This window comes from Staurois parvus, unplaced genomic scaffold (assembly GCF_062004578.1).
Source record: "Staurois parvus isolate SC_StPar_1 unplaced genomic scaffold, SC_StPar_1.0 ptg000166l, whole genome shotgun sequence".
Classification (NCBI taxonomy): domain Eukaryota; kingdom Metazoa; phylum Chordata; class Amphibia; order Anura; family Ranidae; genus Staurois; species Staurois parvus.
In genome coordinates, this window is record NW_028317962.1 from 4427931 (window position 1) to 4443192 (window position 15262).

Below are 15262 nucleotides of genomic sequence, written 5' to 3' on the forward strand. Positions count from 1 at the left end.
TTCTCTGTGAATTCTTCTAGAAACAATGTCCAAAATAAACACAGACTTACGTTTAATATTTGTGTGTTATACATCATTGCTATGGTGCTGAATAACTGTTAGATATTTATAGTAGGAAATAATAATATGTTATATGTTCTACTGCATTTTGGTTACCATTAAGGATTAGGGTACTTTATATCTTTTATAGCCCTAACTTCATGTAACCCAAGCATTGATAGCAGTACTCCAGCCAGGCTCCAGGAGGTCTACTGCAAAATTTAGTGTTACTGTAGTGGTATCAGATTTGGTCAAACGTTCATTATTCTCTTTATTTTGCAAAATTCCTTTGGATGTAGTTTCTTTCTTCTTCCAGGGAATTGTAAGAATGGGTGCTGGGACAGAGCCCAAACCTTAATCCTACCACAACCCTGTGGAATCTATAGCAGACTTCTTGGAGCCACCTTTGCCAGCCTGGCAAACTAACTACCAGATGCATATTTCTAACATTGTTAACATTCTTTCTAGATGTGCTGTAATCTATAGAGAGGAAGCAATGAAGGATATCATGTTAGCATTACTATGAACTGACTCAACGTTTTTCTTTTGGGTTTTATGCATTCTGTCTCGAATTTCTACAATATTACTGAAGGATTAGCACACCCACAAAATTTCAGTTTTTGATTCACACTGAAAAATTATACCATTACCCAGTTTTCTTTTCCTCTCAAGTACAAGAGATCCTTGAGCATGAGTTCCCAGTCTGCACACCAGCAGGGGCAACTATTAAGGTATTCACTGACCCTTCTAGAGTTCTAATTCATCTTACATCGTGGAAATTACAGCAAGAGCTAGAGTACCCAATGAGGATGATTTACTAAAAGAGAAGAAAATCTTCACTTTGCACAGTAAATGTTCCTTTAGCTTAGCTAACAAGACATATTCATGTTTCATATTAAAGTGTTAATATCTGATCTCCCACAGTGCACAGAACATGAAAATGCAATTATTTTAGTAAATATAAACTGCTAAATACCTTTTCTCATCAGCAGTTAGAGCAGTCTTGTGACTTCAGCTTAGCACTGGTTAAAGCTTTTAGGAGTTTTCTTTCTGCTCTAGAAGGATGTGAAACCCTTGACCCTTTGTCTGGACAGTGCTGATTGGCCCTATGCTGATCACATGCACTTTCCCAAGAAAAATAAACCTCTCTAGCAATACACACCAAACTGAGCATGTGCATGTGACTACAGATTCAGTCTGTATCAGGTGGTCATTGGTCAGGCATAGAAGAAAGGATCAAACAGCCTTTTTACACAAAATGTATATTATATAGGGTACACTTGTTAAAGCCCAACCTCTGTAGCTGTAGGCTAAAGGTGCCAGATGGATATCAGGGATGGATGGATGGATGAATGGGAGCAGTAACACTGAGGCAGCTCTTCTTAGAGTGGCCTGAAGAAGGAGCCTACAGAGCATGCTTCGAAACGCGTTACCGCTCCCTTCACCACCTACATCTTACTCTGCTCTCCAAGCCTCATTTTGATGCACAGGCATATCATGGGCTTTACTTCCTGATCCTAAAGACAGAGTTTGCTGCTGGACAGCTGGATGTTATTACACCACACAATGAGTCTTTTTAACTATTTATCTTGTAAGTGCAATTTGTCTATTGTTCACCAATAAATTGTCCATGCTGCACTTAGAGGCGCCTTCCTCTGTTTTTTATATAGCCTTTTTACACAAAGCAGAGGATTAACCCCTTAGGTTCCAAGGTGAGTATAACAAGCATGCTTTGCTGCATATACAAACTGATTTTACTGTTGTGGGTTTAGTAACACTTTAAATCATGTGCAAAGGTAATATAAAAAAGGCAGAATATTTGTACGTGATTGGAAGATCTTTAATTTATTCTGTAAGCAAAGTAAATACTTCTGTTGCAAACAAACCTTTCCTAGTAAATCAGCTTAATTTTGTAGCAAAACATATGTACGTGTTGGATTGATGAGTGATCAAGGCAATACATCCTTTGTTAATTTTGATCAACAGTAATTATATACTTTACCCTCCCCTTCTGATGAGTACCTTTTGGCGACACTAGAGAAGTAGATACACTACAAATAGTTTTTGGTAGGCAGAAAGTACAGAGAGAGCTCTTAAAATGCTACTACTAAAAAAATCTAAAGTGATTTTACCTAGATATGTTTGTGTACTTTCATACATCTACATATTTATGCATACCTATGTTCTATATGTCTTCCGTACATTACTACAATGTACTTCACTTTGTGACTGAGTTTTATTTAAGTTTTTTTAGGTATTGTCTAACAATCCTAATAAACTAACACTGAACAAAGTAGTATCTGTTAGTAAGAATCATAGAGTCAGCATAAACTATACATGTATCTTCATCTAAAGGGCTGCAGTTTTTCTGATTGAGTTTCTGTGATATGGCCAATTTAGATACAAACAGTAATTTGCACAGGTCTTCTGAATTAGCCAGGAGTGCAAATGTTGATGAGGTCTTTCCAGGGTCCTGATTACCATTAAAAATCATGCTTCAGATTATGGTCACACAAGGCCACCCTGCCCCACCACGTTCAAATGCTCTGCTGGTTTCATAAATTATAGTCTGATTCCTCAAGTTATATTTCCTATTGTGAAGTCAATAACGTGTTTGCAATAAATTGTTAGCACAAAAACACCTTTCTCACTTGAGTTATCATTTGGTACAGAGGTATTTAACCCAACACTGCTTTTTAGGATATGGTATAACTGGGCAGAGTGTAATGCCCTGCCAGATCATACCTGAGCAAGGAGATCCTCTGTTACTGAGGTTATCCACTCAATATAGAGCTTGTTACCAGTAGGCATTGGGCAGTAGGAAAATTTGGTACCAGTAGGCATTTGTACAATTCTATATCTTCACTTCTAAATAGCTATAAAAGTGCAAACTTTTTCCTCAAGAATTAGTTGATTTTGATTATTGGCTTGTATTCTCTCCCTGTCAGTGCAAAAGTGTCAGGCTGAAAGTAAAGCTGGATATTCACTGCAAATTTAGAAGTAGCCGCTGTTTGAGTATTCTAACAGCAGGTAATGCAGATCAAGTCACCAGGTCACCTGCCACAGAACTAACATTTCTCTTCTGACATGGAGAATTTACAACTAAATAACAGAATACATAGCTATCCCTGAGATTAAAGGCTGCAAAATTATATCAACCTAAAGAAGCAGTTTTTGGTAGAAGAGACTTTAGAAGAGCTGCTGTTGCTCTTGACTCTACAGTTTCAGTATAAGTGTTGAGATTCAGATTTTTCAAATGCCCATTACTGACTAGTTCTTTTAAAAGAGTTATTACAGGCAGCAAATTAAACCATTTAGAAACCTTGTTATGGTATCCAGCAAATACTGCAACCATGCAAAAATCTACTCAGTTTACTTTCATTTTAATTCTATGTAATTTGCAGAAGACAAATTTCATTCAGCTCCTCACATGCTGATGGACTGGTTCAAATCTCATATATATTTTTATGAAATATTAAAAGCTTGATTCAGTTGAACACAGTATTCCTTGGGCATTTCTGTGAATGAATATAAGTTCTTAGTTAGGTGCTCTATTACAGGGGTCTCAAAACTATGGCCTTTAGTCCAAATCCAGCTTGCTACAAGAGTTTATCTGAGCCAAAAACTAGGGTCAGAGGCATACCCTCAGGTTCCACTGTATATATGCTGTTATACTGGATTTTTTGTAGTGTACATAAATTAATTACTTTTGGGTATGTTTTTTGCACTTTTATTATGCTGTTTTTAATATTGGATGTGAATAAAAATTTGGACTTTGTAATACTGAGAGGCTGTCCGTTTTCTTTTGAACACTGAAAACTGAATATTCCTTCAAACCGTTTGCAGACTTTTAAGCTCTGATGAAGAAGGGATCTCCCTTCAAAACGCGTCAGCTTGAGCAAGAGTTTATCACCCTTCTGAATGGAACTCACATGTGTCGTTTAACCCTGTGTTGGTGTTGGATTTCATATGCCTTTTTTACTGCTACTCTTGTGAGTATAACTTATTAATAAATACATACATTTTTTATTGAGGTAATGGACAAGTTTTGTGCGCTCTTTTCTTTTGTTCTTTACTACACCTAAAGCATGAGAACCCTCATATACAAAGGATGTCCATGGGACTTTGGGGGAGCTACGCCAAAAACTAAACTACTACAGTTTATACTCATTGGGAAGTTATTTATCATCGCATATATTCTCTTTTGGGTGCATGCCGTTGATTTATAATATAGTATTGACATGGTTTCCCTGAAGATATCCTTGTGAATATTATTATCACCTGAAGAAGTGAACGTTGCTTCACAAAATGTGTTGAGATAGAGAATGTTACCTGTCTATCCTTTTATGTATATATGCTGTTATACTGGATTTTTTTGTAGTGTACATAAATTACTTACTTTTGGGTATGTTTTTTGCAGTTTTATTATGCTGTTTTTACTATTGGATGTGAAAACAATTTGGACTTTGTAATACTGTAGTGGGTTAGTTTTTGGCACAGCTCTCCGAAAGTCCCATGGGCTTCCTTTGTATATGAGAGTTCTGATGTAAAGGGGGTTCTGATGAGAAAAGGGCAGGCTGAATTTATTTCTCTTTCACCTTTAATAATGATTCAAGTTTATTTAGAATTTCTTTGCTTTGTTATTCTTAAGTTCTTTCTCTGCCATTCTGAATCATATCATACTGATTACAAAAAAGTTCCCAGTAAAACTCATTCTTTAAAATGTTATTACTGCCTTTATAAAACTTTTTTTGGCCCACAAATATTTGTAAAATTTACTGTGTGGTCCTGGTTCTGAAAAGTTTGAAGACCCCTGTTCTTTAATATGAGTGGTGACATAAATAATAAATGTAGCATAATGCAAATGTCTTTCCAAGATTTGAATATGTTTCTTGCTTCTACATAAAAACAAGAAATCAAAACAATTACAACTTCAAAAATCCGTAAACACTCTATCAGGAGTTACCTGCACTAACATAACCAAAGAAAGCAGAGAGTTAGTGCCTGTACTATCTACAATTACCTATCAGCAGCTGAAAAATAATCATGTGCAGGCAATGGGATTAAGTGGGAGGGTGCTTAGACAGCCTCAGATGAAGGCAGTAATGAAGGCATATTAGCTATTAGAACAGGTCAACATTGGTAGTTTTCAGCATAGAAAGAGTGATGCCCTATTCTAAGGCTATCCTCACACTAAAGCACCCTATATTTCCAACCCTCACATTAAAGCTCCACAATGTACACTTAAATCCTTTCTTTTGTTTACCAGTTGCCTTTGCAAACACAGATATTACCTTTAAAAAGTAGTGGTGACATAATCAAGTGCTGCACATACCCTGGACAGAGAACAGCATAGAGCTCCATACACTACAAACTGCCTGCAGAAAACAACTGGAAGGGGCAGATACAAGACCAGTACCCAGCACAAAGAGTAAGAGCAGCAGTCACCGGTCTTTATTACAGGAAACTCATGAAGAAAGACAATTTGCGTGCGGGATTTATGCTGGATTACTGCACAGATCTGGGAAGAATTACACACCCTCCTAGTGCAGATAGGAAGAGCCAGACCCTAATGGTTAGTCAGGAGCTGGTTAGCAGCACAGGGGTGATAGTCAGAGGGGTCAAATTGTGGTCAGGGCTGAGAGATAGTGCAGGCCAGCTCATCTGGAATTTCCCCCTGCTCTGAGGCTTTCAGGGGAGGGCCTTAGAGGCAGTGAGTGGATTTGAGGAGTGGCTGCACTCTTGAGTGATCTCAGCCATTTTCCAACAGAAGGCTTGGCAAGGGGCTATGACTCCTTTAAAAGTGTAAGAGCCTGCGCAGTAGCAGGAGAGAGAGGCGTCGGATGGAAGAAGGAGGAGGCAAATGTGAGGCTGGAGGAGGAAGGCTGCCAGGAGGCCTAGTGGGATGGGGCCTGCCTGCAAGACTGGAGTTGGAGAGGAGGAAAACTTGTGACTCACTGGCCCCCTGAGCGAGAACCACCTGTATGGCAGGGAAGGAGCAGCCCAGCTGATAGGACTGGTAGCAACAGCCAACTCACTTGCAGTACATGAGATGATCTGAGTGAGTACACCTGCACCCCCCTGGGCAGATAGGGGAAGGTGCACTCTGGTGGGAAACCAGATCAACCCCCTACTAGTGACTGTTCACCCCAATTAAAGGAATAGGAGCCAGATCCTCTGCTCAGGAAGAAAGCGTCTAGATTGCTGGGTGAAGAGGAATTCATATAGGGCCTGGGGTGGTACAACCAGGAGATGTTGGCTAGCACTCCAACAGAGACTGCATCAGAGAAGACAAGCTTGTGAATAGTTCAGGAAGTTGTCCTCAAATATCATTCCCTTGGGCATCCTATACCCCCCTTACCCTATCCCATATCTAATCCCCTCAATAAACAACAAAACCAATAAAAACGTGTGTGGAAAATGCTGAAAGACTGGCTGTGCAGGACTGTAGGGGGAACCACATTCATCAGCAATCCCTAAGGGGGTAGTGCTACACAAAAAAGATCAAGATTCAAGTAAAACTGCACATAGCTCTTGTATTTAGACAATATTTTTTAGTCTTGATTTCAGCTTTAAACTCTTGTTTGCTTAGTTATCTGTCTTGTGCTGAGATCCTCTGCACTGAAGCCCAACTTTACTATTTTAAAAAGATACCAATGCCAGCATCTTGGAATCCACTATTTCTTAGAGGCAAATTTGGTTGAAGTCTATTGGGCGCAACCCTTATTATAACATTTCTTAAGTTCTTGCTGATTCAAAACTGTACTCCTGCTGGTCAATTTCTATCTTAAAAAGAGGCCTTATTAGCATGAAATACAAATCAAGAAACTCTCAAAAGAAATTCAAATTCCAAAATGCCACAAAGGAAACCTAATCCCTTTGATTAAAGAAAAGCCTTGCAGCAAAAAAAACAAAAAAACAGTTAACTTTAAAAAGCTCTATTAACATACAGTACAATAAAATAATAAACTCCCAAAAAATAGAAAACTTTAAAATAATACCCTCGCAAACTAAAGCCCATTTGTTTGTTTCTAAAGGAGAGTCTTACAGCAATGAATGGAACAGCAGCTAAAAATGACCACTATAAAATAAAATTAACCTCTTGATGCCGACGCCTCCTGGCCCTTTAAGAGTTTCAGAAGCCGGGAAGCGGGTGGGTTTTAGGGTCATGTGACCGCCGTGATTCGCCGCCATGGCGGTCACATGATCCGAAAAGTATCGCAAGGGGAGATCGTGACCTTTCCGTGAGTCATGGACATATGTGCTGGGAGCACGCAGGGCAGTGCTCTTAGCACATATGTATTTCTAATGGCACACAAATATGCAACTGCTCGGCGTCAAGGCCCAGACGCTGAGAGGCCGCATATTTGCGTACGCTTGGCGTCAAGGGGTTAAAGACAAAAAAACCCACAAATAATAATAAAAAAGGTAACAAAGAGGTTAATAGCCCAAACAGCTAGCAATCAGAATTAAAGTACAGTTTCCTACCTGACCCTAATCTTCCCCTATGCAGTTTGCCAGCTTACTTTATGCCTTCCCTACATAGACTTCCAATACACTGACATATGGCTACTCTGTATCCCCCTTCCTTTTATAATGGGGGGGGTAACCTTTCCAATAGCCCCCTTACTGGCCCTTCTACGCCTGCTAGCCTAAGGTCTAAAACCATGCAGAGCACTATAGTTTAGAAAATTCTCCCAGGCGAACCTGCACATAGTATCATCAATCTTGAATCTACAGGATTTGCCTCATACTCATGGTAGCAGCATACCCAAACCTCATCCCTACGCATATGTTAGAAAGATGTATACCATCAGCATTCATGATGTTTTAGACTAACATAGAATGATCTATATAAAGCTCTACATCAAAAGAAATTCTATGACCAAGCATAGACTTTACATTATAATCAGTAAAAGTATGTGTATAGCTTTTTTCTTTTTAGTTTGTGATATAAAGTATGGAAGTTGAAACTCCTATCAGGTTATGTTTTGCTGTTTGTGTCCTGCTGGTTAGACTTTTGTTCACTTCCTGTCTTGAGACACAAAGGGGGATTCCCATCTTAGCTGTTTGTCACCAGAACAGTTTCCCCCTTTGGTGGATTTCCACTCAGCTCTGATAAAAGTAATAAAGGAGATAAAAGATGATAAAAGTGCTGCAACTCCACATGGTTTTACCCAGAGACCTTTTTATTATTCAGAACCTGTTGAATGAGCTGCAACTGGCCAGGAAACTGTTGCTGACTTGAATAATCTATGTCTTAGTTCAGATGAATTAATAAATGTGTTAAATTTAATAAATGTCATCTGCCTAGAAAAAAGCACAAAACAAACATTCAGCATATTTGTAATATATATTAATTTCATGCAAGATTGAAGCTCGGTTAAAATGTGTGCAAATTAGCAAATCAAGCTGTTTAGGTCTCTGGTATAAGCTCATCTTTATGTATATGCTAACAAAGTACGTGTTTCACAAAAGGGACCCGAATAAGGCCCAAGACAGGGAAATCAAGGAAAGCCTAAGACATAAAGGCATGTCTGGTAGGCAGTATGTGATCTGTCCATCCTTGAAGCAGTTGCCAAGCGGTGCTAATGAATCAGTGCATTATGTTGGACTTGTGGAGCTTTCGCTGTCACACTGAGATATTCTTTTCTCTTAAAGCAAACCCTTAAGAACAAAACCCAAGAATGAAAAACATTTTTATGGGAATCAATCTCAAAGAAACCCCAAAGGCTTCATTCACATGGCTGTAAAAATATGCATATACAAATGCTTTTTGATTATGGATCTGAATGCAGCTGCATTGTTTTCAATGGAGCCATTCTCACGGGTACGTAAACATGCCCTACCTTCAGATCCGTAACACAGAATCCATAGAGCATAGAACATGAGCTATACGAGCTTCCGCATATAAACACATGTATACACATTTGTAGGCATGTGAATTAAGTCTAAATAAAAGGGAAAATAAATTATTATAAATTACAAATGATGTCTGCATCTTTATGCATTTAAACACATCTACATGCTCCTACCAAAGGGTATGTAGGAGTGTGTGTGTCTAAGTATGTGTGTGTGTGTGTAGGTGGGAAGGAGGGGGTTCACAGCCATGCTCTTTTTAAATTGTGACAGTGGGAATAACATGTTACCAAAGTGAACTTATCCTTTAAGACTACATAGCTAAAAAAGGCTGAATGGAAACTCATGGTAGTGAAATGTACTCTCTGGCAACTCCTGAAGCCTAATTTTAGAGGCCAGGAAACAGGAAAACAAAACCTCCAGGGCAACACTTGCTAAAATTTCTTAATCATAAAACCTTATTGCGTCAGTTAGAAATGACCTTTTATGATGTCAGTTCCCTTAGTAAAACACACCCAGATCCACATCTCTGCTCCAGACCCGCTACTCCTGTCATCTGTGAACAATCAGGGTGCTGGTAGCCCATCTCCGCTCACCATGAAGAAATAAAGAAAGATGAAAGCCATGCTCCAATATTAGCTCTTCTTAGGTATTTTATTCAGGTGTCAACACAGAAACTGCATAAATGCTATCACGCTTCCCTAACACATTTCAACACCGTTGGCTTGTGAGCAAGCCAACGATGGTGAAATGGATTAAAGAAGTGTGGACTTTTGGGTGGAGATATCATGTATGCTGCTTCTGTGTAGAGTGCAGCTTTCACCTTTCTATATCATGCTGATTCCCTGTTTTAAGACTGTTCTTGAATGTTTCTGTATATAATCATTTAGAAATCAGACCTTTGAAAAATGTATGCAGTAGCCAGTCATACTACTCTATAGTGGTTAAAATAGCATTTTGAATGTTTTTTGTGAATAAGGTGTCATTGTTTCAATGGAAACATCAACTTATAGTATCCCATGTGATTCCAAATCTTGAAATGACACTTATATTTGTGGGGTGTTTTAATGCAGCTTAAGGCATTGGTAGAGATACAGTATCATCCGAAATAAACCACAAGCTCCTGTGCATACCTTGAGGGAGCAATTTAGCTTAAAGGATAAATTCACCTTATGTGACATGTTGCACCCATATTCATGGTGTTACATGTTACGATCGGATCGGCTCTCGCACCCCCCCCCCCAATCCCCATTAGTTGTCACAACTTTAAAAAAAATTGCCCTGCGGGGCTCCGCCCACCCAGCCACGTCACTCATTCACAGTATTCTGTGAATGGGAAAACTACAAGTTCCGACAGCCTTTCCGGCTGTCGGCTTGTAGTTTTAAATGAACTATCATGACGCTCCACAATGTGGGGCCTGTGGCCTCCAAAACATTCAGAATATATGCTATCAGTGGTCTGGAGTTGTAAATGGGGTACCCCAAGGCTCTGTCCTGGGATCAATGATGTTTAACTTGTTCAGAAATGATATTGAGGTAGGTATAAATAGTTCAGTCGTGATCTTTTCTGATGATACAAAACTGAGCAGAGCAACTTCTGTGCCTGTGTTGTGAACTTTGAAGATTCCTTTCTCCTTAGTGCCCTTAGATACAGAGATAAATGAGGGCTTGCTTTAAAGTGTATTTCCACATTTGCAGCCAAATTTATAGGAAACTCTTTGGGGCTTAGGACTTTTTTATACTGTTACTATGTGACATTGCTGGTGCTGTTGTGGCCGATTTTCATGGACCCATACTGTCATATAAGAGGAAGAGTAGTGAGTCACATGCTCTTCTGAGCCTGAATGTATTTTAGTTTGTCCACCGTGATGATCAAAGCAGTGAGGAAGCAAAGGTAAGGTAAACACAATTTGCTGCAATGGTCATCATTAATGTCAAGCTTTTGCTCTATTGTGTATGGTAAAAGCATAGGTTCACTCTAAGGCTTTCTTGAGTAATTTGTATACTCAAGCATAACAAAATAATAGCACAATTATATGTACTGACCAATATATGGAAAATTTTAATATGCACAACTTTACTGTTTCTGAAATAGTTTCTGTATATCCTTACCTCCCCTGTGCATCAGGATCAAAGCAAGTCTTGCTAGTATTTCCAGTGCCTTTAGTTAAACAACAGTCTCCATCATCGTAGTCATCTCTTGCAGTGTTGCATTCAAGGTGACATATTCCATCACCCTTCTTCCTTGAACTACAAGGTCTGAAGAAGCCACAATCACCACCATCATAGCCTGTAAGTAGATGCTTACATTCAGGATCACATTGGTCATTGCCGACTTTCCCTGGCTCACAGCCAGGAAGCACTACTCGATTTCGTAAGCTAGAGTTATGGACCTCGACTATGCTTAGCTGCCAGAGAATACCATGTGGGCTATAAGCATCTAATAAAGCTTTATGTTGTCTCTGTATTTGTTCAGCATTAACCAAAGGCCTGGAACCATCATCTTCACACAGATTAACCACTCGGTAATGGATCTCCTTTTCCCATTTAACCTCAGGCCTGCTATATCCAGCAGACACCTCCGGCAAATCACATAACGTTTTTCCACAAGGAGGGAGTGAGATGGAGGAGATCATGACCCTCACTGGCACAAACCCTGGCACAACTTGTGGAAGCATCCCATCTCTGTATATATTCCATATATTCCGGGACAATAATGAGAAGTTCTGTACTCCTAGTGAGGTATGATAAGTTCTTCTCATAGATTCGAATCTCAGCTGTTTCTGAGTCCTAACCTCAGACCACAGATTGAGGGAGAAGAGATGGCCTCGATAGTGGTTACTGGTCTCTGAGTTGTCTCCACCAACCAAGAGGGATCTGCATAAGGATATATAGGCACTATGAAGGGGACCCCGTTGATCTTTTGCTCTTGCAACTTGTACTCCATCCACATAGAGTAACATTTGTTGCCCGTCATAGCTAGCAGCAAGATGAGTCCATGTTCCAGCACTGTAGCTTTGTGGAGACAGCAAGGTAGTAGCACTTGGAGAACGATCAGTCCGGAGTGAGAAGTAGAAACGTGCATCTTTTTTTGACCCGAACACAGCAGGACGTATACCAATAGACCAACCACGGTCACTCACCACATGAGAGCAATTATCAAACATGCCTGGTAGAAGACACAAAAGGGGATAGCTGATAAGGAGTTTGCATATCCAAGAATAAGGGTTAAATTCTGTTATCAAAGCACATTGTTAGAAAAAAAACACCTCCACCTCTATCCATCTGAAAACCAGTCAGAGATGGCTGAGTAATAAAGCCAACTTGACTTTTATCCCAATGACTGCAGAAAAAATATCTCTTCACAGTGAATTGCAATTATCATGCACTTGCAGGTAGTCTCTTAGATTCATGCTATCATTAGTTTCTCAAGGACCTAATCAACACGTTCTAAAAACTACATTTCCAGACTGAAAATTAAATTAAAAAACTACAGAAATCTGATGATTTTATAAACATTTTCCTAGCATGTCAAAACAGCATGACAATTGACATTTTTTTTAACAGCACACCTTTTCCTCCACTTCCCCACTTCCACTACAAGTCAATTAAGGCTTATCTGCACATTATCACAATTTCATGTTATATAAGTCCCTGAAGTTCACAAATTAAGAGGAAAGAAGACAGCATGAAGATCCTGAAAGCAGGCATGACTTAAAGAAAAAAATATATATTGCCACTCTTAACAGTAGATAGATAAATAGAATTATTGTATTTCTTTGTGCAGCACTGCAATTAAGTAATAATGAATACAAATGTATGTTACACCATTAGGTTCAGGTTACCCAGGATAAGAAATGCTGAGTAGTTTATATATGAATGGAGCCTACAAACAGCATTTATGGGCTTCATTCATCAATACATTTTAACAGTGGCACTACAAATTATTTTGGCTATTGCTTACATGAAAATCAAATTTAATTATACTTTGATATAGGCATAAAATCATGGAAAATCTGCAATTGTAAAAAAAAATCAAATGATAATTGTTGTAATGTTTAGGCATTCTCATGTTTATACCTTTTGTTTGTATTGATATGACACAAAAAAGTGGAGAATCAAAAAACCAAATATGACACATTCCACGCAAAACCCCAAAAATGGCCTAGACAAAATTATTGGCACCTTCTCAAAATTGTAAAAAATAATTGCATTCCAAGCTTGTGATGCTCCTGTAAATTGTGATTAAACTCATCTGTATTAATTAATAGGTACTGACAATATAGAAATCACACCAGAAACAAGGTAAAATGGTAAAGAATTGACTTAACCTTTCTGTTGTGTGTCTATGTGTGTCACATGGAGCATGGAGAATAGAAAGAGCAGAAAATAATTATCTGGGGATTGGTGAACAAAAATTATGGAAAAACATGGACAATCTCAAGATTACAAGGCCATCTCCAGAGATCTTAATGTTCCTGTGTCCACTGTGTCAACATTATCAAAAATTTTACAGCCCATGGCACTGAAGCTAATCTCCCTAGATGTGGACAAAGGAATAAAATGAACAAATATTGCAATGAAGGATTGTTTGAATGGTGACTAAAGAACCCCGGTCAAGTTCCAGACAAATTCAAGCTGACCTTCAGGCAAGGCACAGGGTACAACTTAGTCAGCTCACACTATACATCACCATCTCAATGAAAAGGGACACAATGGTAGGAAACCCAGGAGGACCCCACTGAAACCACAGAACCATTGACAGTGGCAGTGATCATTAAATTCTGCGGGTGGGGAAGGCTCAATTGCGCTCCCCTCTGGCAGAACACAATAGCACAGCGGGAGGTATTTCCCCATCGACATCAATTTCTTTTGTTCAACCTGTGGTGGAAGGAAAGAAAATTGCATAATGTATAGCCTGCCTAAGACAGAAGCTGTCTTTTCTGTGCCCTGCAATGACCTGATCACTGAATGTGTGGACATGCAGGCACAATGTTCCTGCCCCCAGACATCTTCACTATGTGACACTTCTCTAAATGCAAATGATCACCTCAGACCACCATTCATTGTCTGAGTGGTGAAGTGAATTACAAACACCAATGTTTCTTGCTTTGCCTTGCAAGATCTAGACTACTAGCAATCTGTGGTTTGCTGAAAACAGGAAAAAAAAAAAGGAGGAAATAAAATATTAATAAATATGATACTCTTTAAACCTCTAAGGCCCCTTTTACATGAGAAGACCGATCGGATCCTCCTGTCTGTTCTTCAAGAGGACCCAATCGGACCCAATCCATTGCTCTATATGGAGCAGCGGGCATAAACATACATGTGTCCATTTACACCCGCCTGTATCCAATTCAATCCTGTCTCCTAAAAACAGACGGATGGACATCCTTTCCCCATCCATCTGGTGGATTGGATGACAGTCAGATCAGGGGTGGACTGAAAACTCATGGGGCCACCGGGCAATAGGAGATCATGGGCCCCTGTGTCCTCACCCACACTTAAACCACACCCAAAAATGCCTATGAAAGGTACTAGGGGCATATCATGGGGCCCCCTACTGACCCTGGGTCCTCGGGCAGTGCCCGAGAGCTCAAATGGTCAGTCCACCCCTGAGCCAGATGGAAACAGACAAGCAGTCCATTTCCATCCGACTGCCCATAGAGGAGAGTGGGCTGTGTCCGTATCCGCTCTGCATAAGCGGAGCAGATATGGATCTGTCATCTGCTTGCTCAGCAGGGATCAGCAGACAGATTCCCCACTGAGCAAGCAGATCCGCTGATGGGTCCGCCCCATGTGAAAGGGGCCAAAGGCCCCAGTTTGTTGAATGACAGTCATAGCAGACCACATCATGCGAAGCTTGTCACCCAAAAGAAGCACCTGCTCCTTTTTTTGTGCGACAACCTTCACACAATATGGTTTGCTAAGAAAAATCACACGACAATTGCAGTTAAACTGCACTGTGTTTTTGCAGCTCCTGGAGGATGTCAAATGATGAAAAGCGTAGGGCAGGGCCTTGGAGGTGATGTCACCACGTACGGGTGAGCTGCCAGTGTTTGGTGAGCCCAGAGCTGATCTGGTTGTTTCACACATGTGGTTACTGCTGGTGTTGGCTATGACACTTTACTTTGTGAGGCTTATGCTTTTTAATGGAAGAACATTTTTTAAGCTTCCTCTTCCTTTTCTTTCATATGGTTTTATATACATATATGAAGATTCAGCCACAGAGGTGTAGAGGCTCTCGGTATTCCTGCAGATCATTGCTACCAGAGCTACTGCTTATTAGCTGGTTTATAACATTACTAGCATGGAGCTCTGGGGAGTTCATTCCATTTGTCCGGTGGTGGATTTGACACAGTGT

The 15262-nt window shown here is 39.8% G+C and overlaps 1 protein-coding gene across 1 annotated transcript in view; it reads right to left on the bottom strand.

Moving 5' to 3' along the window:
• Nucleotides 1-15262, bottom strand: part of PAPPA2 (pappalysin 2) — a 312074-nt gene that overhangs the window by 181519 nt on the left and 115293 nt on the right. Inside the window, exon 3 of the mRNA XM_089676331.1 lies at nt 11011-12067. Coding sequence (XP_089532457.1) covers nt 11011-12067 — 1057 coding nt within the window. The remainder of the gene's footprint in view (nt 1-11010; nt 12068-15262) is intronic.